This window comes from Vombatus ursinus, unplaced genomic scaffold (assembly GCF_900497805.2).
Source record: "Vombatus ursinus unplaced genomic scaffold, bare-nosed wombat genome assembly UNPS02001419.1, whole genome shotgun sequence".
Taxonomy (NCBI): Eukaryota; Metazoa; Chordata; class Mammalia; order Diprotodontia; family Vombatidae; genus Vombatus; species Vombatus ursinus.
Window position 1 is genome coordinate 23,113,989 of NW_020941197.1, and position 24,482 is coordinate 23,138,470.

The following is a 24,482-nucleotide window of genomic DNA, read 5'->3' on the forward strand; positions in this document are numbered from 1 at the left end:
TTCTCTCCTTCACCCCCAAGTTTTCTTCACTGTTTGGATTTAAATGCAAGTTAATATAATAACTAGCATTTATGTATATTTTAACATTTGCAAGATGCTTCACAAACATTATCTCAGTTTATTCTTACAGTAACCCTGGATGGTATTATTATCCCCATTTTATAGATAAGGAAAATGAGGCAGACAGAGATTAAGCAGCTTGCTCAAGGTCACACAGGATCTGTTTTGCCATCTAGCTGCCTCAAGATGAGTCTCAGCACAGTGCAGAGACTATGTTTTGTGTCTAGGAAGGTTTTGGTCAGATTGACAAGAATTTTCTTTTTTAATTTGAGAAAACAAGCAAGTTAGCAAGAAAGCCTTACCTTAATCAGAAAGTTTGATCGATGTCATGTCACATTTCTATGACTGTCGGGGCAGAACTCTGGAGTTAACATTGTCTAGGTAGCTTCAGAGCTGTTTAGAAAACCCTTGTGAGGGCAGCCTTCTGAATCCACAGGAGGTGAAGCATCACCACCTTCTGCTAATCCCTCTTTTCTGAGCATCTTTGCTGATTACTCTGTCCTGAAATGGTGATGATGTCCACACATGACCATCTTGGTTTTGCTGATTAGTGATTTTTTTTTTTTTTTGGTTTTTGAGAACCTATTTAAAGAGGCAGTCTGGCATAGTGGATCGAGGGCTGACTTTGGAGGTAGGAAGATTTGAGTTCAAATCACATATCTTACATTTGATAGCTATGTGATCTTAGAAAAGTTATTTAAAATCTCTGAGCTTAGGGCAACTTTCTAAAACCTGCTACTAAGTTATAGACTATACAAGTGCAGAGAGTTTCCACACATTTTGAAATCATTGCCTCTTGATGTATGGAACCTGTTTGGTTTTCTGTTGCTTGGCTACAAATAATGGTAATAGCTCTCCATAGAACCATAGATTTAGAGCTGAAAGGGACCTTAGAGGTCATTGAGTTCAGCTCCTTCATTTTATAGATGGGGAAACTGAGGCATTGAACAGTTAAGTGACTTGCCCAGGGTAACACAGCTAGATGTCTTAGTAAAGATTTGAATATAGGTCTTCCTGACTCCAAGTTCAGGTTCTATCTACCATTATACTGAGAAATGAGCTTTCTGAAATACCATCCTAACTCCTCTCCACCCCCCCAAAAAAACATTACCTAATTGGCTTTAAATTCAAGCCTTTATCTTCACTTTAGGTGATGTAATTTCTCAGCATCAGCCATCAGAGTGACTATTGCTGTGTTCACCTAACACAGTCCTTTCATAAAAATGCACTGATATGGTCATCATTATTCATGGGATCATAGCTTTTGAGGTGATCAGGTCCAATCCTTGCTTTTTACAGATAGGGAAACTGAGGCACAGAGGAGTTAAATGATTTTCCCAGGGTCACATAGCTAGTAAATATCTTAGGTGGGATTTTAACCCAGGCGTTCTTGGCATCTATGACCTATTCACTATGCCATGCTGAACCTACTGTTACCATCCTTAGTTTATAGATCAGGAAACGGAGGCATGAAGAATTTGTGAAATGCTCATATAGAATAACCATTTATTTAGATGACCACATAGAAAATCAGAGATGTATGGGCCCATCTCTCTCTGAATCTCAGTCATGTTGATTTCCCATTACAATCTGTTATATGCCCTGACTTAGAGTGCTACAGGATTGGTTGCTTCAGTACCACTGGCATTCTGCAGAAGGGGATTGTAAAGGCCTGGGAGGAAAATGAGAGCAATGTTTCCAGTAATGGAAACCTCCTTGGGAAGTCTTCCCATGGTTCATAACCTGGCAAGCCCCTGAACAGACGTGTTGATGCCTGAAGCCTGTGTTGGTGGGGTTATAGAACTATCAGTCAACAGAGAAACATGCCGTGGGCAATGTTACTGCCTCCCAGTCCAGACAGTATTGCCAAACAAACCCCTTGTGGTGACACCACAGCTTGGTGGATCTGTTCCATACCTGACCAGAAGCATAAGCATGGTGGGTGAGATGTGATAGCAGGGAAGTGTGGAAGGAAAGGTGGTACCGGGAAAGTGTTAGCAAGGGGGGGGGGGGGGGGAAGCCAGAGTCATCATAAGGAGTCAGAGCTAATGCAGAGAGCGTCTCTGCTACTTACTTTTCAGCATCAAGATGATGGTACTGGTTTATTTCTGGTACTAGTTTGTTGCTTACCTGGAAATGAACTTTGATTTCTAGGAGAGAAAGGGGTAAGCACAGAGGGAGACAGAAAGCAAAAATGAAATTAAGCTTTATAAGTAAGTTGTTGCTGTTTGTGCAACACAATCAAATCCTGAGTAGCAGCAGGAGGCTTTGTAGATAAGTCCTTTAGAATTACTTGAAGCCCATGAAGGTTAAGTGACTCGTTCTGAGTCTGGACCTCGTAAGTATCAGAGGCAGCCTTTTGAGACCAAGTCTTCTCAACTCCAAGCCCAACACTATCTACTAGGCCGCATTATTTCTTCAGTGGTAAGATGCCTCCTCCCACCCAAAAAACAACCCGCCAACATCATATGTTATGCGAGTGATAGAGAGGAGAAGAAAAGATGATGGTATGAAAATGAAATAGTTAATGAACTGAGCAACTAGTGTTCAATCTAATGAAAACTGGAGGATTTGAACCTATGACTTAAGTTTATTAGCTCTAATTTATCCTGCATATATCTTGTTTGTATGTAGCCATTTGCATATAGTCTTCCCCACTGGACTGTGGGTTCCTTAAGAGCAAAGACCTTTATTTTTGACTCTTTTTTTGTATTTCCATCATTTAGAACAGTATCCAGAACTTAGAAGTTGCCTAATTAGTGCTTCTTGATTTAATAACCACATTAAAAAAAAAGAATATTTGAATATCATGTGTTGCCACAGACTTAATAGCCTTATTTAAATATTAGTAGTATTTAGTAAGTGTTAGTAGTATTTAAATATTAGTTTTATCCTAACTTAGAATTGAAATGGACCTTAGAGGCCATTTCATAGTGAAGGAAATTGAAGCCTAGAAGAAGTTAAATGACTTTCTCAAGATCACCTAGCTAGTAAATGCCAAAGGCAGGATTTGAACCTGGTTCTTCCAGTTTCCAAGTGTAGCACTCTGGCTTTTCAGCCATACCGCCAAAGACAGAATTTGATGTACTCTGTAGTTTTGCCTATAGCTTTGATAGTGGCAGCTGTCCACGTGGCACTGACAATCATCCCACTGCTAACTTGGCACCCCTCCATGGGTTTCCCGTGCCTAGCATGCTGTGCAAATGTGGACCAGGGCACCATGTAAATTGAAACATTCATTGTGCTATGCAAAGTATGCACATGTGAATCAGTACAACTTCACCCTGTGAAACTGAGAGTTCAGCTGTAATTGTATGTTGATACATGTGTCATGTCACCTTGAAATGTAAACTCCTAGAGGGTAGGAACTATGCCAAATACGATGCCCAGCATATTGTGTGTTCCTGATAAATATTAAGTAACCACAGCAAAGAAAGAGATGGTCCCCAAAAGACCGCTGTGATACATGTCATGTATTAGGAATTGAAAAACCAACATAAGATGGCATGTAACCATTTGATTAATGTGGACTAGTTAATAAATGGAGCTGGAAGAATGCACAAAGGGAGGAAGCAAATGACAGAGGTGGAGAGGAAAGGAAAGAGATTAATGCTGTAAAAACATTCTTCTAATGGATTTTTCAAATGTACCAACATGCAGGCAGAGGCAGGCGTCAGGTCAGATGATTTCTACATAAAGATCTGATTCATCATTCTGCAGCAGCAGCCGGTCATTCCTATTCTTGGTTTTAAGGGCTGGTCATGATTCCCCAGGATGGTAGCCCGAGTGAGGACGGAGGCTTCACTGGTCAAACAGCATAGCAGACAAAAGGCTTTGGGGCCACAGCCTGGTTTTCTTAATATGCTGCCAACCTCATCTTCTTTCTTCATCTGCATCTGCCCTATGGCTGATTAGACACAGCCATGTATTCTGAGGCACTCCCCTCTCCCCCCTCCATTTGCCTTTTCTCCCTGTAACACTAGAAAATGGAGGGGTACACCGTTAATCATTTTATTATTCTGCCTTTCATCATTTAGAGAAACTTTCAGGTTTAACTTAGGCAGCCAAATTAGAACTTTTTTTTTTTCTGGAGAAGTGACTGTTGTGTTGGTGACTTGTTTTTTTTTTTTAAGCCTGGAAGGCTAGCCTGCCAGGTGGCACATGTGGACAGTTGAAAACCAAGTTATAGTATTCTCCTGCTCCATCTGTGCTGACTCTTGTGGACATTTTGGCATCAGAACATACAGGGCAATTTTTCTTTCTTTCTTTTCTTCATTTGTAAGGCAAACTTAGTTCTTCCCCATCTAAATGGATTTCTGCATTATACTGAACAATGCAAAAGAAGTGAAAGTGGATTGTAGAAGGAGGCGATTGGTGTTTTCCATCTTGTTAGGGCTCCCATGAAGCCCAGGTTGCGTGATCAGTTGAGTGATCCCTTCTACCAGAATTTGCATGGTCCGTTGGTTCTTCCTGCCTCAGTAAAAGCCTTCAATTACAATGCGTCAGTAAGTACCACACTGTTGTTAAGGTAGAGATGATGCCAGTGCCAAATTCATTTTAGTTGCTCATCTCTAGTTTAAATTTAGTTTTGCTCGGAGCAAATTTCTTTGGAACAGTTCAGAAGGAAAAAAAAAGAAGAATACAATCCTGGTGGAGCTGTTTTGGATTTATCAGACCATGAAAGACAATTCTTCTCAGCCATTAAGGAATGTTTCAGATGCCCGTAAGCCTTCGATAATTCAAAACTTGCTTTGTTTGGAACCTCCCAACTTGGCATGTATCACATGCACCATCCTGAAGAAGGATTAGTACCTATGCTTTAAAAAGAATGCATTTGCTTTGAAAAAACAAAGTTTCAGATATTTCACTAGAATACTTTGAGCAAGGGCCATGCTTTCATTTTTCATTATTCAGGTCATCCTCATCTCTAAGTAAGACCCTCCCATTTTCCTAGGATGAGAAGCTCTCAAGCATTATTAATAAATTCATTAAGCAAGTATGTATTGAGGACAGATGGCATATTTAGCACTATGCCAGATGTAATGATCTGTCTTTCAGAAGCTTACCATCTCTTGGGGAAGACAAGACACAAGTAATAAAAAAGTTAAAGGACAGCAAAGCTGAGGATTACTATATTTCCACCTAAGGGAGAATATTTACAAGACTGAACATTAACAGCATTAGCATGAATCACTGAGGGTCACTGGGTGATGAAAACTCAGTTTCACTCAGTCAAACATTTATTAAGCAGCTAAGTAGACCAGAAGATAGAACACTAGATTTGGAGTCAGAAGGACCTGAGTTCAAATCCAGCCTTCAACAATCATTAGCTCTGTGATACTGGGCAGGTCATAACCTCTATTTGCCTCAGCCTCCCCATCTGTGAAATGAGAATAATAATAGCACCTACCATCCAGGATTGCTTTGAGAATAAAATGAGATAGTATTTGTAAAGTTCTTGGCAAATCTTAAAGCTCTATACAAATTCTAGCTTTGTCATCATCATTATTATTGTTATTTATGCAATGTGATACTATTAATCGACCACAAGAATTTACTAAACTATTACAATATGCTTATCACTGTGCTAAGCACTGAAGATACAAAGAAAAAAAATAGTTCCTGCCTTTAAGAAGCTTGTGTTCCAATGGGGAAGACACACGGACATACGTAGGTATGTACAATCTACATAAAGAGTTGATGGAAGGTCACCTGAGAGGGGAGGGTGCTAGCATCTGCAAGAATCAGGAAAGGCCTCCTGTAAAAAGTGCAATTTGAACTGAGGGGCTGGTTGGAACATGTCACCTGTCCTCCAGGAGCCTACAATCTAGTAGAAGGAAGCTATTTATACTTGCAATACGTTAGAGAAATGCAAAGTGCTAATTTAGGCAACTGGTCATTATCCTTGTCTCCCTGAATTCTATATATAGTAATTCATTCTGTGTCACCCTAACCCACAGTGAAGGAGCAGCTCTGTAAAGTGGAAAGAGGGTTGGATTTGGAGTGAAAGGTCCTGAGTTCACATACTTGTGTGATCTTGAGCAAGCCAGTAACCTCTTTGGACTTTACTTTTCCCATCTGTAAAATGACTGGGTTTGATTAGGTTACCTTCCAACCCTAGGTATATCATCTCATACTCCTCTACAAGAAGTTTTTCTTGATAACAGAGACTAGTTTTTAACTTTGTGTTGTATCCCCAGCCCTTAGCATAGTGCCTGTCACATGGTAGGTCCATAACAAATGATTATTGCCTGACTGCCTATTCACTATAACTAACATTAGACATGGTTTGTTTTTTTTTCTTGCTTAAATATTTTGAGAATCTATGCTTTCTTCATTGTGAGCCCTCCCTTCACTGATGCTGATCACAACTCTTTTCTGACTTGGTACACATCCTTCAAAAGTTTCAATAGTCAAAAAAAATTCATGTGGCCAACCTGCCAATTAACCTGTTTGAACCTAGTGAGTTCATACATTTAATTCCCAGACATATATTTAATTACCAGGTCCATACTTGAAGCCTTTCCAGCTTGGTCAAATCTGCTAGAACTTGGGCTCCACTGGCATGGTCTTTGAAAACAAAGAGTAACATTAATGTCACAATGAGACACTGGAGTAAAACCTTGGTAAAAGCAGCTACATTTAATCAAACTTAGACAGGACAATACAATTCAATCAATCAGTGAAAATTTTACTGTGTGCCAGGTACCACAGTAGCTATGGGGACCTTAGAAGTCATCAAGTTCTGCTTCACACTGTAAAGTGTACTCAAGTCAAGGGGATAGTGACTGGAGTTCAGAAACCCAAACGCTTTACTCTTCTAACTAGGAAGGATGATAGTCTTCAGATTATGACACTTCCACTAAGTGGAAAACCACCTGAAAAATCCTAGTGGCCTGATCTCATTGCTTTGATGTACTGACTGTAGTTTTGGATTTGGTAATTACTCTCTAGCCTTTGGCATCTAGGTGGGGCAGTGGACAGAGTGCTGGACCTGGAGTCAGGAAGACTCATCTTCCAGAGTTCAAATCTGGCCTCAGATGCTTACTAGCTGTGTGACCCTGGGCAAGTCATTTAATTCTGTTTGCCTCAGTTTCCTCATCTGTCAAATGAACTGGAAAAGGAAATGGCAAACCACTCCAGCATCTTTGCCAAGAAAACCCCAAATGGGGTCTTCAGTGAGAGATCTGACTTTATGCCTGCCTATTGCCTTCTGTAGGACTAGAGGGGAGGAATAATAAAAGCGGGCAGTATCGTTTAGTCGTTTTACAATGAGCTCTGATGATATCACTTCTCATAAAGCTGTGCAGAATGTGTTATTGACCGCACCTGGGTAGGATATTTCTAGTTTGGAGAAAACAACAATAATAACCTCAATACAGCAGAATCTTTATTGGAGGAGATGAGAAAGAGGAGGTAAAGGCGGAAAGAGGAAAAGGAAGGAGATTGAAAACTTTGATTTGCAAAGCACTTGCCATGTTACCTCATTTGGTCCTGAAAAACTCTGAGTTAGTTTCTATTATTTTGAAGATGAGAAAAGTGTGTGTGTGTGTGTGAGCTTATGTGTGTGTGCATCTATATATATGTATAAAATAACTTACATACCTCACATGGGATTTCCTTTGGAAAGGGTAGGAAATGTCACTTTAAGCCTCATCTTTTTAAAAAAAAAGTGACAAGAGATTTCATGGAAGATTCATGTTCTACTAATTTTGTTTTGAGGATTTGCTCCTAGTCCAACTTCTTTCTTCATAGTCTTTTAAGAGATGTTTTACATTGTTTAATAGGAATATATATGTAGAGCCTATATCAGATTGCACACCATCTTGGGGAGGGAGGAGGTAAGGGAGGGGGAGAAAATTGGGAACTCTAAAGCTTATGGAGGTGGATGTGGAAACTAAAAATAAATTAATTAATTGAAAAATTTTAAAAAGAGATGTTTACACAATATTGCCACTTTCCCCCAGATGAGCCCCCTTCTTTCCTATGCTCAGAAGCCTGACTGTCCTTTATCCAGCCTAGTGAGGACAGCCAGACAGGTGCTCATAGACTTCAATATCTTCACGTGTTGCTTCCATTTGACCAAAGCAAGAGTAATAGATACTGGCCGAGTTAACCCTTCCTGGTCCATTTTCTCTTCCTGCCCTTCCCCCCCCTCCAATGCCTCAGAGAGCCTCTGCACTTTTTCCATCTCTCCTAGGAGAGGGCTCATCCATGCAGATTACACTATTCACATGTATCAAGACTGTAAGGGTATTTCACATGTAGCGCTAATATAATGAGAAAACCATTGGATCTAGAAATCCAATGCTAGAAAACCTGGATATGGTGCTAGCTCTGCAGATTACTAACAATGTGATCTTGGAAGAAGGGAAAGGGAGAGCAATTCATTGAGCCTTTCAGCCTCAATTTTCTTATATATATGAAAAAAGAGATCATGCTATTTCCCATGCATATCTCCCAGGATTTTTACAAAGATCAAATGAGATAATATATGCAACAGATTTTATAAAGCACAATATAAATATGAGCTATTATTACATCATTGGTATCACAATTATAATAATAACTCAACTAGTATCCTGGTTGTAACTTGAGCACAATCTCAGGTCTGATAACTTTCTATATTGGGGCCTGGGAGGAGAGCCGAGGAAATGTATTCCAGGCTAGCCTGAAGTAGAGAGCTAATCCTACTTTTTATTTTGTTTTTTATTTAAACTCTATGGGTTTATCTAATCCACATGGCAATGAATGCTGTGGGAAACAGATCATTTCCAACATGGTTAAAAAGACTGTTTGGGGCAGGAGTTAAGAGAGACAGAGACACACACACACAGAGAGAGAGAGAGAGATCCACCCCCTTCCTTTCTGATCTGTGTAATGGAAAAGGCAGATATCTCGTGTAGGTGTCAGCCTCCTGATTTACCCCCTTCATAACCTCTCTGCCCTCCTCATCAGCTAAGTTTAGCTATACCTAAGGGAGTTCCCCTTAGATGGTAAGGTTCAATGCATATAACCCTGTGAACTTTTGTAGATAGTAAATGATGACACTTCCAAACCCCAAATCCAGACTTCCTGCCATATGTCCTAAGTGTGATATAACCTGATTATAAAAAAATCTGTCTGAAAAAATCAAGAGTTAAAAAACTTGGGCTTTTCAAAAAAAAGTTTCTCTAATGTTTATTGCTTCTAACTTTACCCAACCAAACATTTTCCCTTCTTTGCGTAGATCTCCAGGACTTCAAGTTTGATGGCCAGCATATTATCGAAGTGGATGAGGGGAATACAGCTGTCATTGCCTGTGACCTTCCAGAAAGTCATCCAAAAGCCCAGGTTCGCTACAGTGTCAAACAAGAATGGCTAGAAGCCTCTAGAGGTAAGTAGTGGGGGGGGGGGGAATGGCAGGGCTACACACCACTGGCCTTCCCTGGTCTTGCCCCTCTCTATCCTAAGGTCCTTAAGAAAGCCCTGATCTCTACTTATTTTCCACTACTTCCCCAAATCCCTAAAACACTTTAACACCTCCTCCCCACCCGATCCCTAGAGTGAAGTTCCTTGTCGCTAGGATATGCTATTGAAATTTATTTCAGTGCTTCCTCTCTCCCATCTCTAGTTCATATTCCACAAAGCTGCCCAAATTATTTTCCTAAAAACTCAGATCTGATAATGTCACTCTTGTGCTCAAGAATCTTTGCTATTGTCCCTAGGATAAAAGATAAACTCCAGTAATAGTTCTGGCTTCCCTTTCTAGACTTATCGACATTTATTCTCCCTCATGCACTACATTCTAGCCAAACTCAGCACCTCTGTGTTATTTTCCCTTTATGCTTCAAGTACATTCCTTCTTCAGCTCTACCACTTAGAATCCTGGGCTTACCATCGGGGCCCAGCTCACATATCACTTCCCTGACCTCTTGTTCTTAACCTCTTTAGTGCCTTCTCTTTCTTCAGACTATCTCGTGTTTACTTAGCTGCCTCGGTGTTGTATCCCTCATCAGGCAGGGAACTGTTGTTTTCGAATGTTAATCCTCAGTGCCTACCATACATTGGGTGGTTAATAAGTATTTGCTTCATTAACTTTAACTGAATTGAAAACTCCACCCCTTGATTGACCCAGAGAATTCATGTTTGCCTACTTTTTTTTTCTAACCTTTTCCCAAAGAATATCTCACCATTTGGGGGTCGCAAGTAGTATCTCTACACTCTTGCCATTTGATTCTCCTCAGTCCTCACAGTGATGGATTTGGGTTCTTTTTTTATGGATTTTCATGTCAAAGCCTCCAACCAGGAAAATATATGTACTTCCCAGAAAGTGCTGTCTCCCTCCCCTTCCAAATCCAGCTGCCTCTCATGGTTTAGAGTCTATTGCTTGGAAATGAATCCAACTTCTTCATAGCATTGTAGGTCATAGAGCTAACTCTTTTTCCCCTATTTTATTTTAAGAGATGAGAGAATTGAGACCCCAAGACCTGAAATGACTTGTCTCAGTAGTAAAAAGCAGAGCCAGGATTCAAACCCAGGTCCTCTGGTGCCAAACAAATATGGGGCTCTTTCCTCACAACTTGAAAGGCTCTTTCCATGAAGTAATTTTTGTTTCCCTACAGCTGTTGGAACTTCATGATCATTCTCTTTATTTTATTTAAGAGCTTTATTGTTTTCCTTTTGTTTTTACATCATAGTTATTGTTGATTGATCGTTTTTTAAAATGGCTACAAAATGGGTGTGGCACAGAGTAAACAATAAATGCTTATTGATTAATAGTAAAAGATGGATGTGTATTAATTGGGTAATGAATAAACAAATTGTGGTACATGAATGTAACAGAATATTATTGCACCATAAGGAACAAATATGAAGGATTCACAGAAACGTGGAAAGACCTGTATAAAATGACGCAGAGCACCCCCCCAACACACACACACACACACACACACACACACACACACACACACACCATAGAACCCTTCCTTATAATAAAGAAAAACATTTAAACAAAACACAGTGACCACTTCTAACAGCATACACCAAGTCCCATAAACCATAGTACCCCTTCTTTATGAAGAGAAAGATATATTTCCTTATCAATTCTCTGGGTCTGGAGATTGTTTATTATAATTCATCAGAGTTCTACTGCCCTTTAGTGTTATCCTTGACATTATCATAGTCATTGTGTATCTCCTTTGCTTGTTTCTGCTTTCTGCACTTTGTATCACTTTACGCAACTCTTTCCATATCTCCATTAATCCCTCTTATTCATCGTTCCTTATGGTGTAATAATATTCCATTACATTCATATACCTCAATTTGTTCAGTCATTACCTAATCGATACATGCCCATTTTGTTTCCAGTTTTTTTTATTATCAATCAATCAATAGGCATTTATTAAGTGCTTACTTTGTGCCACAACTGTGCTAAGTACTAGGTTCCTTGAGTACTGCTATAAATCTTTAGCGATATGTTGGATTGTTCTGTGTTAATCTTAGAGGTAGCTAAGTGGAATAGTAGATAGAGCACTGGGCCTGGAACTGAGTTCAAATTTGACCTCAGACACTAACTGGATGACCCTGGACAAATCACTTAACCTCTGATTGCCTCAGTTTCCTCAAATGTCAAATGGGACTAATATTAGTACTTACCTCACAGAGTTGTTGTGAGGATCATATAAGATAATATTTTTAACGTGCTTAGCATGGAGCCTGGTATATAGTAGTTGCTATATAAATGCTTATTCCCCCTTCTCCATAGTAACTTCCTTGTACTTATGTACCTGGTAAAGGGATCACTATATATATATATATATATATACACATATACATATATATATATATACACATATACATATATATATACATATATTCCCCCCCCCAAGATGGTGGTGGAGTGCGCTAAGGCAGAGAATGAGGGGGGGAAGAATTTTAATTCTCTCTTGCCACCAGTGGAAGCTAGGCAGCCAGGCCTCTCCCCAAAGCTTGCTCCAGCCCCAGAAGTTATGGGATCCCCATTCACCTCACTGAATTGCTGTTAACACCAGTACACCTGGGGCTGTTGCCTCACTCCCACATGCCTCCTGGCATGGCTTGTCTGGAGCTGCAGGGACAAAGCCCTCTCCCGGGAAGAAAATCAAAACAAAGAGAGAACTGACAAGTCAGTATCTCACCTGCAGAGAGACACTGAAAGCCACAGCAGCAGTTGGGTTGTCAAGGAGTAGGGGAATCCACTCCCTGGTTAATTAACCCTTCCCACGCCAGACCTAGGGTCCAGTGCCCACATCCCAGAAAGAAACCACAAAGAATAGGCTTCCTGTATTTGCTGCTTTAAAAAGGAAGAGTTTCGTTGAGCTGGCATAACAATGATGGCTTAGATTTCATCCATTTATCCAACAAATGTCTGTTAAATGCTTGCTTTGTATAAGATGCTGAGGTAGTAAAGATACAAAGATAAGATGACATGCTGGCAGACATACAAAGATAAATTAGACCCTACCCTTAAGTAGTTTACATTCTACTAGGGAAAAATAATGCTTGTATGTAAATAATTGTAATACACACTAGAGTCTGTGGTAATTCTGTAGGAGCAGTACCAGCAAATTGCTATAGAAGCACACAGAGGGAGAAATTGTTTTGGCAGAGGGCATCAGGGAAGGACTCATGAAAAAAATGGCATTTGAGCTGGCCCAGGCATGACTGGTAGGGTTATTTTATAACCCTTACTGTTTTTCAAAGTGATTTCACATTCATTATCTCATTTAATTTTTGCCACAACCCTGTGAAGTGAGCAGGGCAAGTATTTTTGTCTCCTCTTTGCCAATAGGGAAAAAAAATCCAAAATCTAAAGCTCAGAGAGATTAAATGACTTACTCACAGGGCTACAGGGCCAAGATTCAAAGTCAGGGCTTCTAAGTTGAAGCCCAGTGGTCTTTTTACTACAATGCATGTCCTCCCTCTCTAAAGAAATCCAGGGAATTGGATGCTCTTATTGAATTTTCTCTTTGCCTTTTCACCTTTACCCCTATTTGGAGCAGGCTGGGAAAGAAAGAGGGGCAGTATAGTCAAATAGAGGGAGCACTGGAGTCAGAGGATGAGTTCAAGTCTGCATCTGTTGCTTAATATTTGTGGAACCTTGGTCAAGTCACTTAATCTCCCTGAGCCTCAGTTTCCTTATCTGTCAAATGAGGGTTTTGGACTAGATGGTCTCTGAAGTATCTTTGAGCTCTAGATATATGACAAAGAGAGAGATTGAAATGTGCCTTGCTTTACTCAAGGCAAAACTCATGAATTGAGGTCTTATCTGTTCCCCTGTTTCTTTGACAGACAATTACCTGATCATGCCATCAGGAAACCTCCAGATTGTCAATGCCAGCCAGGAAGATGAAGGGATGTACAAGTGTGCTGCATACAACCCTGTGACTCAGGAGGTGAAAACTTCTGTCTCCAGCGATCGGCTTCGTGTGCGACGTAAGAGAACCCAGTTCTTCTAGGGGTTGGGGAATGCTTCCCCTTTTGAAGAGTGGAAGAGGGAAGAAGGAGGCTGAAAACTCAGGGTATCTCCTTTCTCTACAATGTGTCAGTAGGCAAAGAATGGCAACCCTCAGAGAGCCGCAGATAGCAATGTAGGCTCAATGTTCAAAGATTGAGAGGGTAGAAGGCTCTCTCTCTCTCTCTCTCTCTCTCTCTCTCTCTCTCCACATGCATACCAATGCCTTTGTCTTTGAGGAGCTGTATTCCCAGTTAGTATTCCCTCTCTAAAAGAGATCATCAGCTTTTGCCACACCTGTGCTCTGACAGTTGTAATAAGGAGTGGCCATCCCCAATCACACTGCCAGGAATTCATAGGTTTCCCTCTCAGGAGAGGAGGAGAGCAGTAGCCATGTATTGGGGCACAGAATGAAAGATTTCCAGTTTTTCCCTTTTGCTACACATATGTAGAAGAAATGACTTAAAGCATATAATACAGTTGTGCTCCTCAGTCCCTGTCCCAATTACTCTTGGTTAGCATTAGACATTAGAAAAGCTTACTATATATGTTCTATGAGGACAAAGATCATAGGATCACAGAGATAAAACTGGAAGGCACCTTATTAGGTGTTCTTAACCCAGGTTTTGTGAACTTATTTTTTTTTTAACATTTTTGGTAACTGTAGTCAGGAGTCAATAGTCAATAAAAATTTGTCAAGTACTTACTATGAGCCAGGCACTGTGCTAAGTGCTGGGGATACAAATAAGGAAAAACCAGCTCTTGCCCTCAAGGAGCTTGCAGAATATTGGCTAGAAGTTCCGAGCTGTCTGTAAAAGGAGGCTTTGGGAGTTCTTTGCTTAACTGTCCAATAAGAGGGGAGAGGCCGCTGAGGATGCTGGGGAGGTGTTGAGTACCAAAGTTAAAGCATTCTCCATGATGAGATTTCTGGTGATGAGCCTATATTGGGCAGCTAGATGGCACAGTGGATAGAGCACCAGGCCTCAAGTCAGGAAGTCTCCTCTGGTCTCAGACACTTACCAGCTGTATGACCCTGGGTAAGTCACTTCACCCTGTTTTCTCATCTGTAAAATGAACCGGAGAAAGAAGCAGCAAACCACCCCAGTATCTTTGCCAAGAAAACCCCAAAATGGGGTCATGAAGAGTCAGACATGACTGAATGACAACAATCGTAGGGGGCAGGGAAATGATGTTTATAGAGTTAGAACCAAGCGGAGCATCTGTCTGGGGGGGGGGGGAAGGGGAATATAAACTTGATTTACTCTGTAATTCTGTATGTTTTACTTTATGCATTTAAAACCATTATTCTGTAAAGGGATCCATAGGTTTCACCAGACTACCAAAGAGGTCCATAACACAAAAAAGTTGAAAATTACGTGATCCAGCCTCTCATTGCATAGATGAAGAAAGTGAGACATTGCGGGTTAAATGATTTTTTCAAGTGTATTAGTAAGGAGGAGAGTGGGATTTTGAAACCAGGCCCTCTGATACAGAACTTACTAAATTATATGCTTTGTGAGGGCAGGCATGGTATACTCACATCCATTCACGGGGCTGAGGGTTCAGGATTAATCTCTACTTTCCCTGGGAATGCAATCTCAATTGGCCCATGTGCAGAACGTGTTATGCTTCAAGACTGGTCCTCCCAGGTCTTACCAGGACAATATTATTGACTTAGTACCTACCTCTCTTAGAAAACAGCAGGTCATAGACTCTGTGCTTCTGTTTTTCTCTTCTCTATCGTCCCAGGTTCTACCGCTGAAGCTGCTCGGATAATTTACCCCCCAGAAGCTCAGACCATCATTGTAACCAAGGGCCAGAGCCTTATCCTGGAGTGTGTGGCTAGTGGAATCCCACCTCCAAGGGTCACCTGGGCTAAGGATGGGTCCAGTATTGTGGGCTACAATAAAACCCGCTTTCTGCTCACCAACCTCCTAATTGACGCTACCAGTGAGGAGGACTCTGGAAGCTATAGGTGCATGGCGGACAATGGGGTTGGGGAGCCAGGAGCAGCCGTCATACTCTACAATGTCCAAGTGTTTGGTGAGTGCCGCCTTCAGTCTTCTCTTTTCCTTTCCTTGTATTATTATTTCCCTTCTACAGACGAGCAAAATTAGGCTTATATTCTCAGGTTCTTAGGTCACACAGTGAATGAGTAGCAGAGTGGCAACTTTAATAATTATTTTAATGGAACCAAGCAGAGTATAACACACTCTTCCCTGAAGTTGCCATGAGTGCCAGCCTCCTATCCCTTTTCTAATATTCAGTTTAGGGCAGAAAGGTAGCAGATTTCTTCCTCTTATAACCATTGTAACCTTGCTTTTTTTTTCCCCATGAAGAACCCCCTGAGGTCACCATGGAGCTATCTCAGCAGATCATCCCGTGGGGACAGAGTGCCAAGTTTACCTGTGAAGTACGGGGAAACCCTCAGCCCTCAGTGCTCTGGCTGAGAAATGCTGTGCCCCTTGCTGCCAGCCAGCGTCTGCGGCTCTCCCGTAAGGCCCTACGGGTGGTGAGCGTAGGGCCTGAGGATGACGGGGTGTACCAGTGCATGGCAGAGAATGAAGTTGGAAGTGCCCAGGCTATGGCACAGCTGAAGACAGCCCGGCCTGGTGAGCGGGCCCAAAACATCCCATTTTCTTTTGGCTACAACATTTGCATCTGTATTTTATTCATTGCTCATCCTTAACTCTGCGTCAACCCTCTTTGGTTTAATTCAATTAAACAAGTGTTAATTGAGTGCCAACCATAAGAGTGTTCTATCTTCAAGGAGATTTTAAGATCTTGCTATAAAGAGAAGAATTATATGCATGAATAATTCAAGACTAACAGAAAAAAGTACATAATAATAATTAGAAACCACTATGAGACAGTATGTAATAGACTACTGAATTACATATAAACATCAAATTCTGAAAAATGCATTTTACAGATAATAACTGCTATGAATGGTATAAGGAAGATATAAGATCAGTGCTGGTCAGTGTAAGTTGGGAAGGCTTCATGAGCAAAGTGCTATTTTGCTCACTCCCATCTACTTTCAGCTGATTTCTAATTTCCTGTTGTTCTCCAGGCACTCTCAGGTTCTCCCAGATCACACTATTCCATTCCTATGATTGTTGTTGTTTAGTCAGTTTTCAGTCTTGTCTGACTCTTTGGGATCCCTTTTGAGGTTTTCTTGGCAAAGACACTGGATTGGTTTGCCATTTCCTTCTCTAGCTCATTTGACAGATGAAGAAACTGAGGCAAACAGGATTAAGTGACTTGCCCAGGGTCACACAGTTAGTAAGCATCTGAGGCTGGATTTGAACTCAAGTCTTCCTGACTCCAGGCCCAGTGCCCTATCCATTGCACCACCTAGCTGCCCCGACTTATTCCCAATGTATTACCTCAGTGGAATAGGAGAAACATGTCTGAGCATGCCACAGTACTTGACCCTTAAAGAGTAATGGCACTCCTCATTCTCTGTCCTACTTACTCCCAGTTAGCACTGGATGTTACTAGGTTACGTGTTTCCTGAGGACAGGAATCACAGAGGTGAAGCTGGAGGGGACCTTTATCTCCAAGCTCCTCATTTCACCAATGAGGAAATGGAGGCTCAGAGAGGATCAAGGCCACATTGGTACTAAATGGTAGGACTGGGTTTTGAACCCAGGTCCTTTGATGTAGAGCTTTTAAAAATGTATACACTGTAAGGGCAGAAATAGATTTCTATTTATCTTTATGTCTCCCCCAGGATCTAGTGCAGTGCTCTGGACACATTAGGCTTTTGATAAACATTTAATTTGAATATGTTGAATTCTAACATCTGGGCCCTACCATCTTAAAAAGGGAGAGAAGAACCTTTGACTACAAATACTCATAAGAGCCATCCTACTTTAGAAACAGTGTGGTCATTTGTGAACCACCTAGGCTGTGCACTGTAACTTGGACAGTCTAAGGAGATCATTTCAGACACCACCTTCTCCAGCCCCACAGAATCATAAAACTCCTAGGAAGGAGCCTGACTGGTTAGTTCTAGAACCTGTGTATTACTCAGTTACATAGTAGGAGCTTAGTATATATTAGTGTGTATTCATTGGCAGGTAGGTGGCTCAGGGGCCAGGAGTCAGAAAGATCTGAGTTCAAATCTGGCATCAGACACTTACTTGCTGTGCAAGTCACTTAACATATGTTTGCCTGAATCCACTAGAATAAAAAATGGCCAACTACTCCAGTACCTTTGCCAAAAAAATCCCATGGATGGTCCACAGGGTCATGAAGAGTCAGACATGACTGATACTCATTTATCATGATTTTCATTTTTAATATTGTGGTTTTAAAATCTTACTTCCCAAGTCTTCTGGTTCCCTTTGACTCTTTTCTCTATTTTCAAGCAAATATGTCCAGTGAAGGCAAGTTCTAACGATCTCAGGCAAGTAGTAGCATTTAAAATGGCTCTTCCTTACATCTATTTTCCTCTTTTGTCTTTAGGAACAACCCTGAAACCATGGCGAGAGGCCAAGCTCGGATCAGCTCAGTCTCCCACACCTCCTGCTAGACCGAGCAGCCCTGATAGGACTCTGAGGGATCGAGCTATGCTTCTGAGGCCTAGGCCAACAGCCCTGCCCGGCTCCCTACAATGCACATCTGCAAAGGGGCAGGTGTCTCCAGCTGAGGCTCCCATCATCCTCAGCTCTCCCAGGACTTCCAAGACAGACTACTATGAGCTAGTGTGGAGGCCTCGGCATGACAGCGGCAACAGAGCCCCAATCCTCTACTACCTGGTGAAGCACCGCAAGGTAGGGTCCTCTTGTTCCATGTTCCCACCTACTAGTGTTGAGACGGAGGGAGACTCACCCCTGGCATTATTGCTGGGGAGCTTCTAAAATTGGTGATGCCCCCTTTTAGGGTGGGGCTGGTATAAGAAACTTGACAGTCTTTTTCTTCCTTGTCTAATACACCTGCTCAGAGCCCCACAACAAGGTTTCACAAACAAGGAATCTGGGGTTCAGCTATTCATCTTGTGGAGTCATATGTTGCTACACCTGTGCTCACCCATCTCATCCCCATAGGAGTTTTCCACTTGAACATTACCCTAACCTCCTTCTTCCCCCAAAATCCAGTCTCCCAGACTGTCAAGATATGGCCCATACTAGGGGGGGTAGATGTGTAAGTGGAGAGAAGGTGTCATTATGAGAGATGCCAAAAGTCAAAGGTGACACTGAGGTTACAAACCTAGCAGGAATATGGCACCCTCAACAGAAACTGGGATATGGAGTTGACATTCTTCAAAGCTGGTGAAACTTACCAGTCAAAATAACTGTGGCTGACCAGGATATCCCAACTGTGAAGGAGCAGCCGCTCGAATGTCTAATAAACCCAGGAAAGAGCCATATTTTGGGCTTAATCAGAACTCTTGTTTCTTTTTCTCAGAAGCTGCTTTGTATCTGACTCTCCTTGGAAGTTTTGCAAACCTTAAAGTACTATATAAATGTTATTATCATTATTATCATATATAATATTATATATCATAATCTAGTATACATATCATAATATAGCTCTTATGTCATAATAGCTATTACATAATATTATATGACAATGATACAATATTATACAAGAACAACATATTATTATTATTATTATTATCATTGTCAGCTCTCTGTTAACAATCACCTTTTCTTTCCTTCGGAACCACTTTTGGACCCAAATGTGCAATGTGATATTTTGGAAAGAATACTGAATTTGGAGTCAGGAATATAGGTTTAAATCCTGCCTCTGCTAGTGAGCAAGCCATTACCTCTCTGTGCCTCAGTTTCCTCATCTGTAAAATGATGGCATTAGACTAGATACCTCTATGGTCCCTTCTGACTCTTGACGTATACCCTGCAGTATCCTAGCATTGATGAACTGTCTTTGAAGACAGAAAAACAAAATGAGACAGTCATTATGAGTATGTTTTCTGTGGAGGTTTAAAGCCTTCCTCCAGAGTTTTTGGAATTAAATTTTAATTCTACCTTTGCCCAGCGGATATTGTAGGTTATAAGCTGACTACCGTTTCAGACCTCAAGTATTTCTTTTTGAACAGCAGGTTCTCTGTCAAGGTGAATATTCAGCAGATCCCTGGGAGAGTCACTTGGCTGTGTGGTAGGAAGAACCCCAGGAATCACTAGAATCAGCTTCATTGTTTCTCTTGACTTTAGGTCTTAATTACAAGCCAGCACAGCAAGGCTGGGGATACATTCACTACTAAAAGATGCCTATTTGTCTTCAGAGGAGATTTCCATTATTTTCTAGTTTGTTTGTCTTTTCTTTTTAAAAATCTTTAACAACATTTTTCTTCATGCTGGGTGCGTGAGGCTTTCTTGTTTTTTCTTAAGAGCACAAGCATTTTCTTGATAAACATTCAAGACTTTTCATTACGTTCCCTACTTAAAGATACCTATTCCTCTTCAGAAGAAGCCAGCAAATCTTTATTAAGCACTAACTCTATGTCAGGCAATGTGCTAAGAGTCAGGGATGCAAAGAAAGGCAGAAAACAATCCCTGCAGTCAAGGAGTTTGCAAGTCTAATGGGCAAGAGAACATGCAAACAACTATGTACACACAAAATCTATACACACACACGCATGTTTGGATGGAGTAGATGGGAGGTAAAGGGCAGCTAAGTGGTGCAGTGGATAGAGCGCTAGACCTAGAGTCAGGAAAACTCATCTACCAGAGTTCAAATCCAGTCTCAGACACTTACTAACTGCATGACCCTGAGCAAGTCACTTACCCCATTTGTCTCACTTTCCTCATCTGTCAAATGAGCCGGAGAAGGAAATGGCAAATCAATCCAGTATCTTTGCCAAGAAAACCCCAAACGGGGTCACAGAGAGTCAGACGTGACTGAAACGGCTGAATAGCATTGCTGCCTCTTCAGGCACCCAGGATGCCTTGCAGCAAGCAGACTAATGAGAAAAGGAATATGACAGTCTCAAACACAAGGCAGTTTTGCATAGAAAGAGGGGCGCAAGGATTCATTTTCCTATGTAACTGGACTCCTCCATCTCATAGACTTATACCAAATTAGGGATGGGAGGATAGGAGGAAACAAACTCCCTTGGTCCCCAAGAAAAAAGACCTGGGGTGGACAAGGATGATATTTTTCAAGCCAATAGGTGGCCACCAAGCTGCCCCACTGAGCAACACGCTGGCAGTGTCCAGACTGTGGTGATCTGGAAATGCCAGCGCTGTGACATAATTTATCTTCTTGTCATGTTTGACAGTGAATAATTAACTTGACATTATTTTTTTTTTTTGCTGAACCCAGGGGAAGTATGGGGCCTGAAAGGGGAAGATTGAGGGGATCAGGAGAAGCCAGAGAAACAGTGGCCCAGCTGCTCTTAGGCTGCAAAGGCTCTAGTGTTCCTAGAGTTACTAAATGGATACCAGCAAGGCAGAAATGATATTTTGAAAAGAAGTTTCTTTCCTGAGTGTCAGTTTGTCTTTGAGATTCTGACAGACAAAAAGAGTTGAAAAACACAAGAGTGAACCTGTTAGGATTTTTTTTTTCCATGTTCCCTTATACACCAGGGAGCTGAAATCATCCTGGCAGGTTTCGCTTTTTCACACGTGTATAACACGTTTCATTTCCTGGTCCATCTCGCACATGCCCTGTACTACTGTGTTTGGATTTTCAACACCACTGGGGATTCACAGCTTATGAAAACCTCACCCTTTTGGCACAAATTAAGAAAAACTGATATTAAGCCCAAAACATCCTTGTCCCTTGAATGGTAGGTTTTGTTCTACTTTTATAATATTCCACTTGGGGATAAAAGTCTTTTCCTACCAGTCATTTCCTCCCTGGCAAATTCTTGTTTGCTTTTCAGTAGAAATCTCTTACTTTAGGTGATTCACAGTATTATAGATTTAGAGCTGGAAGGGGTCTTAGAGACCATCAATTCCAACTTCCTCATTTTACAGATGAGGAAACTGAGGCTCAGAGAAGTTGCAGTCTTTTCAGGGTCACACAGCTATAAGTGTCTGAGGAAGAATTTTAGTTCAGTTTTTCCTGATCCCAAGTCCAACGCTCTATGTGGTATGCCTTTATTGCTTCAAGTACTGCCACATAGACTCCCAGGCGTTCTAGGCATGAGAGACATCTATGCAAAGACCAGGAAATATCCAATTTTGATATTTGCAATTAGATCATTTTGGTTGGGATGTAGAACATATAGGATCATAGAGATCTAGAACGGGAAGCAATTTCAGAGCCCACCTTAGTCCCACTGTGCTCTGGTCAGATCACTTCTGAACTGTTTGTTCAGTTGGAGCATTATCAATCAATCATCAGCGTTCATTTGTTAATGCCTGCTTAACTGTCCTTGTGTTGGACATGAAAACTACAAATGCAAAGAATGAAACAATCACTCCTCTCAATGAGTTTACATTCTAACAGGGAATCACTGCATTGGGAAAGTGACGCCCCTAGAGCATGTCCAGATAAGGGTAATTAATGGGACCAGAGGCCACACCATGCAAGGATCCTGAGACAATGTTAAGCCTCGAAAAGAAAAGACTTAGCGGGAATAAGTTGGCTGTCACTGAGTATATCAAGGCTTGCCATGAGGAAGGGCAGTTTGGATTGCTGTTCTGGCACTAGTGGGACTGGATAAGACCATTCCACTTCTGTGATTCTGTAAAGTTGGTATGGGTAGAATAGCTGCATGATATCAGACCTTCTCTGATTTCCTAAACTGCTTTAGTTATAAAATAAGAGTAAAATAATTTTTCATGGGTTGAATCTGCCTTTATGAAAAGTCTTACAGGGCCTTGCCTAAATGCGTCTGAGATCAGGGCATAACTGACCTTGATCATCACCCCCTTTCTCCACCATTCCTCCCCACTAAATGTCTGTCACGTCTGCCTTCCTCCTTAGTGGGCCCTTTAACTCCAAAAAGCACTTTCAGTAGAAACCTCAGGAAAAGACCAGACCTCATTTAAGTCCTTTTCTCCAGCAGGTTATAAATTCCTCTGATGAGTGGACCATCTCAGGCATTCCAGCTAACCAACACCGCTTGACACTGACCAGATTGGACCCTGGGAGCTTATATGAAGTTGAAATGGCAGCTTACAACTGTGCTGGGGAGGGACAAACAGCCATGGTCACATTTCGAACTGGTAACAGTTATTTGCTACCTCATTGGCTTTTGGGCATCATCCTGAGGGACTATTGAAGGGTTCTTCCCTGTGTGAAAAAGGAGTTTCCTTTCCCCCTTACTCCTGGTGAAAATCTTGGCCTTTATCTTTCTGTACAGTTGGTATTTCCATTTGTTGTAAAACCTCCTGGGATCTGTGTTGGTGATTACTTGCGCTCATTATGTGCTTTCCCTAATGTAGTCCCCAGATAGATGGGGTACCTTATTTCCATTCCTGGTTTTATAACTTTCTACACACTCTTTTGACTCTCCCCTCTCTTTTAATACCAAGGGATAGCAGTATTATACTGGGGGTAAAGCATAACCAGAAAATTGTCATGCTTTAAAAACATTAATTCTTTCCACAAGAATTTGTTAAGCATCTACTATATGGCATTATATATATGTATGTATGTATGTATGTATGTATGTATGTATGTATGTATGTATAGAGAGAGAGAATGAAATGAGCAGAACCAAAAGAACATTGTGTATAGTAACAGCAATATTGCTCTAAGAACAACTTTAAGTGAATAAATCATTTTGACTATTATAACCATCCAAATTAACTATAAAGGACATATGAAGAAAGATGCTACCTGCATCTAGAGGAAGAACTAATAGATGTATAGAATAATTATATATATATATGTGTGTGTATATACACACACATACACACACCTATTTGTGTCTAATGGTAGCCATCTATGGGGAGGGAAGAAAAAAAGAAATTTACATGATAACTTTATTATATATTTAGAAGGAATAGCAAGTTGTACATAGTAGATTTGCAGTTTCGTGTGCAATCATCTTTTTTATTATACTATGTTATGGAAATGCTTGTCTTATTCCATAAATAATTAAAAATAAACAAGTGTGTGTGTGTGTGTGAGAGAGAGAGAGAGAGAGAGAGAGAGAGAGAAAGAGCCTTTGATTCAAGGTGCCATTGAGGAATTTATTTACAATATTGGTTATTATTCCTCCAACGGGGTACTAGCTAATAAAAGTGCCATCCCTGGAGGATGACCACGAGCAGTGTTTTTGCCTCTTGCAATCTCCCCTTGCCCTGGGCTGGTACCCTTGTGTAAGGGAAGGGTTCTGCTCCTCTACTCAAAGCTTGCCCAAGTATTCTATGACTGTTTCCTGTTTCCTTTCCCCTTTACTGTGGGGTGAGAGAAAGCTTTGATTGGCTGCTGAGCCAAAACTGAGTATAAATAGGACCTTTCTCCCATTGCTGACTTCAAGTGAGGAAGCTGAACTGCAGGGTTCTCCATGTGGTGGACTGTAGCAGCAAAACCCTGTGCGTGTTCAGATAGGACACCACCTCCCCACCTGCACTGGCCACTTCTCTCCCGCTCCCCACCCTCCAGCAACCCCTTATATTTATATCAGCTGCTTAGAACACTTAGCACTTCCTCAGAGTAACACCTTTGTGAGATATAAACACAGATGGGCCCCGCATCCCTTCCTCCCTGAACTTGACCCCTTTTTGATACAGGTCGGAGGCCCAAACCTGAGATTGTTGCCAGCAAGGAGCAGCAGATCCAGAGAGACGATCCAGGTGCCAGCACCCAGAGTAACAACCAGCTAGACAACAGCCGCCTCTCCCGTAAGGCACCCCCTAACAGCAGCTGGGGAGGGGAAGTGGACAGCGAGGCCCCAGAGATCTGCAGTGGGAGGAGGAAGTAGGACCATTGGACTCAGGGGCTCAGAGGCCCATTCTGTCGTTACAGGTGGCTGGGGTCTTTTGTTATAAGGGCCCATAATTCTGCAAGACCTGGTCCC

At 41.4% G+C, this 24,482-nt stretch overlaps 1 protein-coding gene across 4 annotated transcripts in view; it reads left to right on the top strand.

Moving 5' to 3' along the window:
* The window catches only part of BOC (BOC cell adhesion associated, oncogene regulated), a 94,648-nt gene that overhangs the window by 61,173 nt on the left and 8,993 nt on the right, over positions 1-24,482 (top strand). For 3 of the 4 annotated variants that reach the window (XM_027867433.1, XM_027867452.1, XM_027867461.1), the window contains exons 5-11: positions 9,290-9,436; positions 13,372-13,515; positions 15,284-15,577; positions 15,874-16,146; positions 18,008-18,315; positions 22,518-22,680; positions 24,196-24,306. In XM_027867433.1, coding sequence (XP_027723234.1) covers positions 9,290-9,436; positions 13,372-13,515; positions 15,284-15,577; positions 15,874-16,146; positions 18,008-18,315; positions 22,518-22,680; positions 24,196-24,306 — 1,440 coding nt within the window. The remainder of the gene's footprint in view (positions 1-9,289; positions 9,437-13,371; positions 13,516-15,283; positions 15,578-15,873; positions 16,147-18,007; positions 18,316-22,517; positions 22,681-24,195; positions 24,307-24,482) is intronic. The other variant, XM_027867443.1, reaches the window with a different exon arrangement.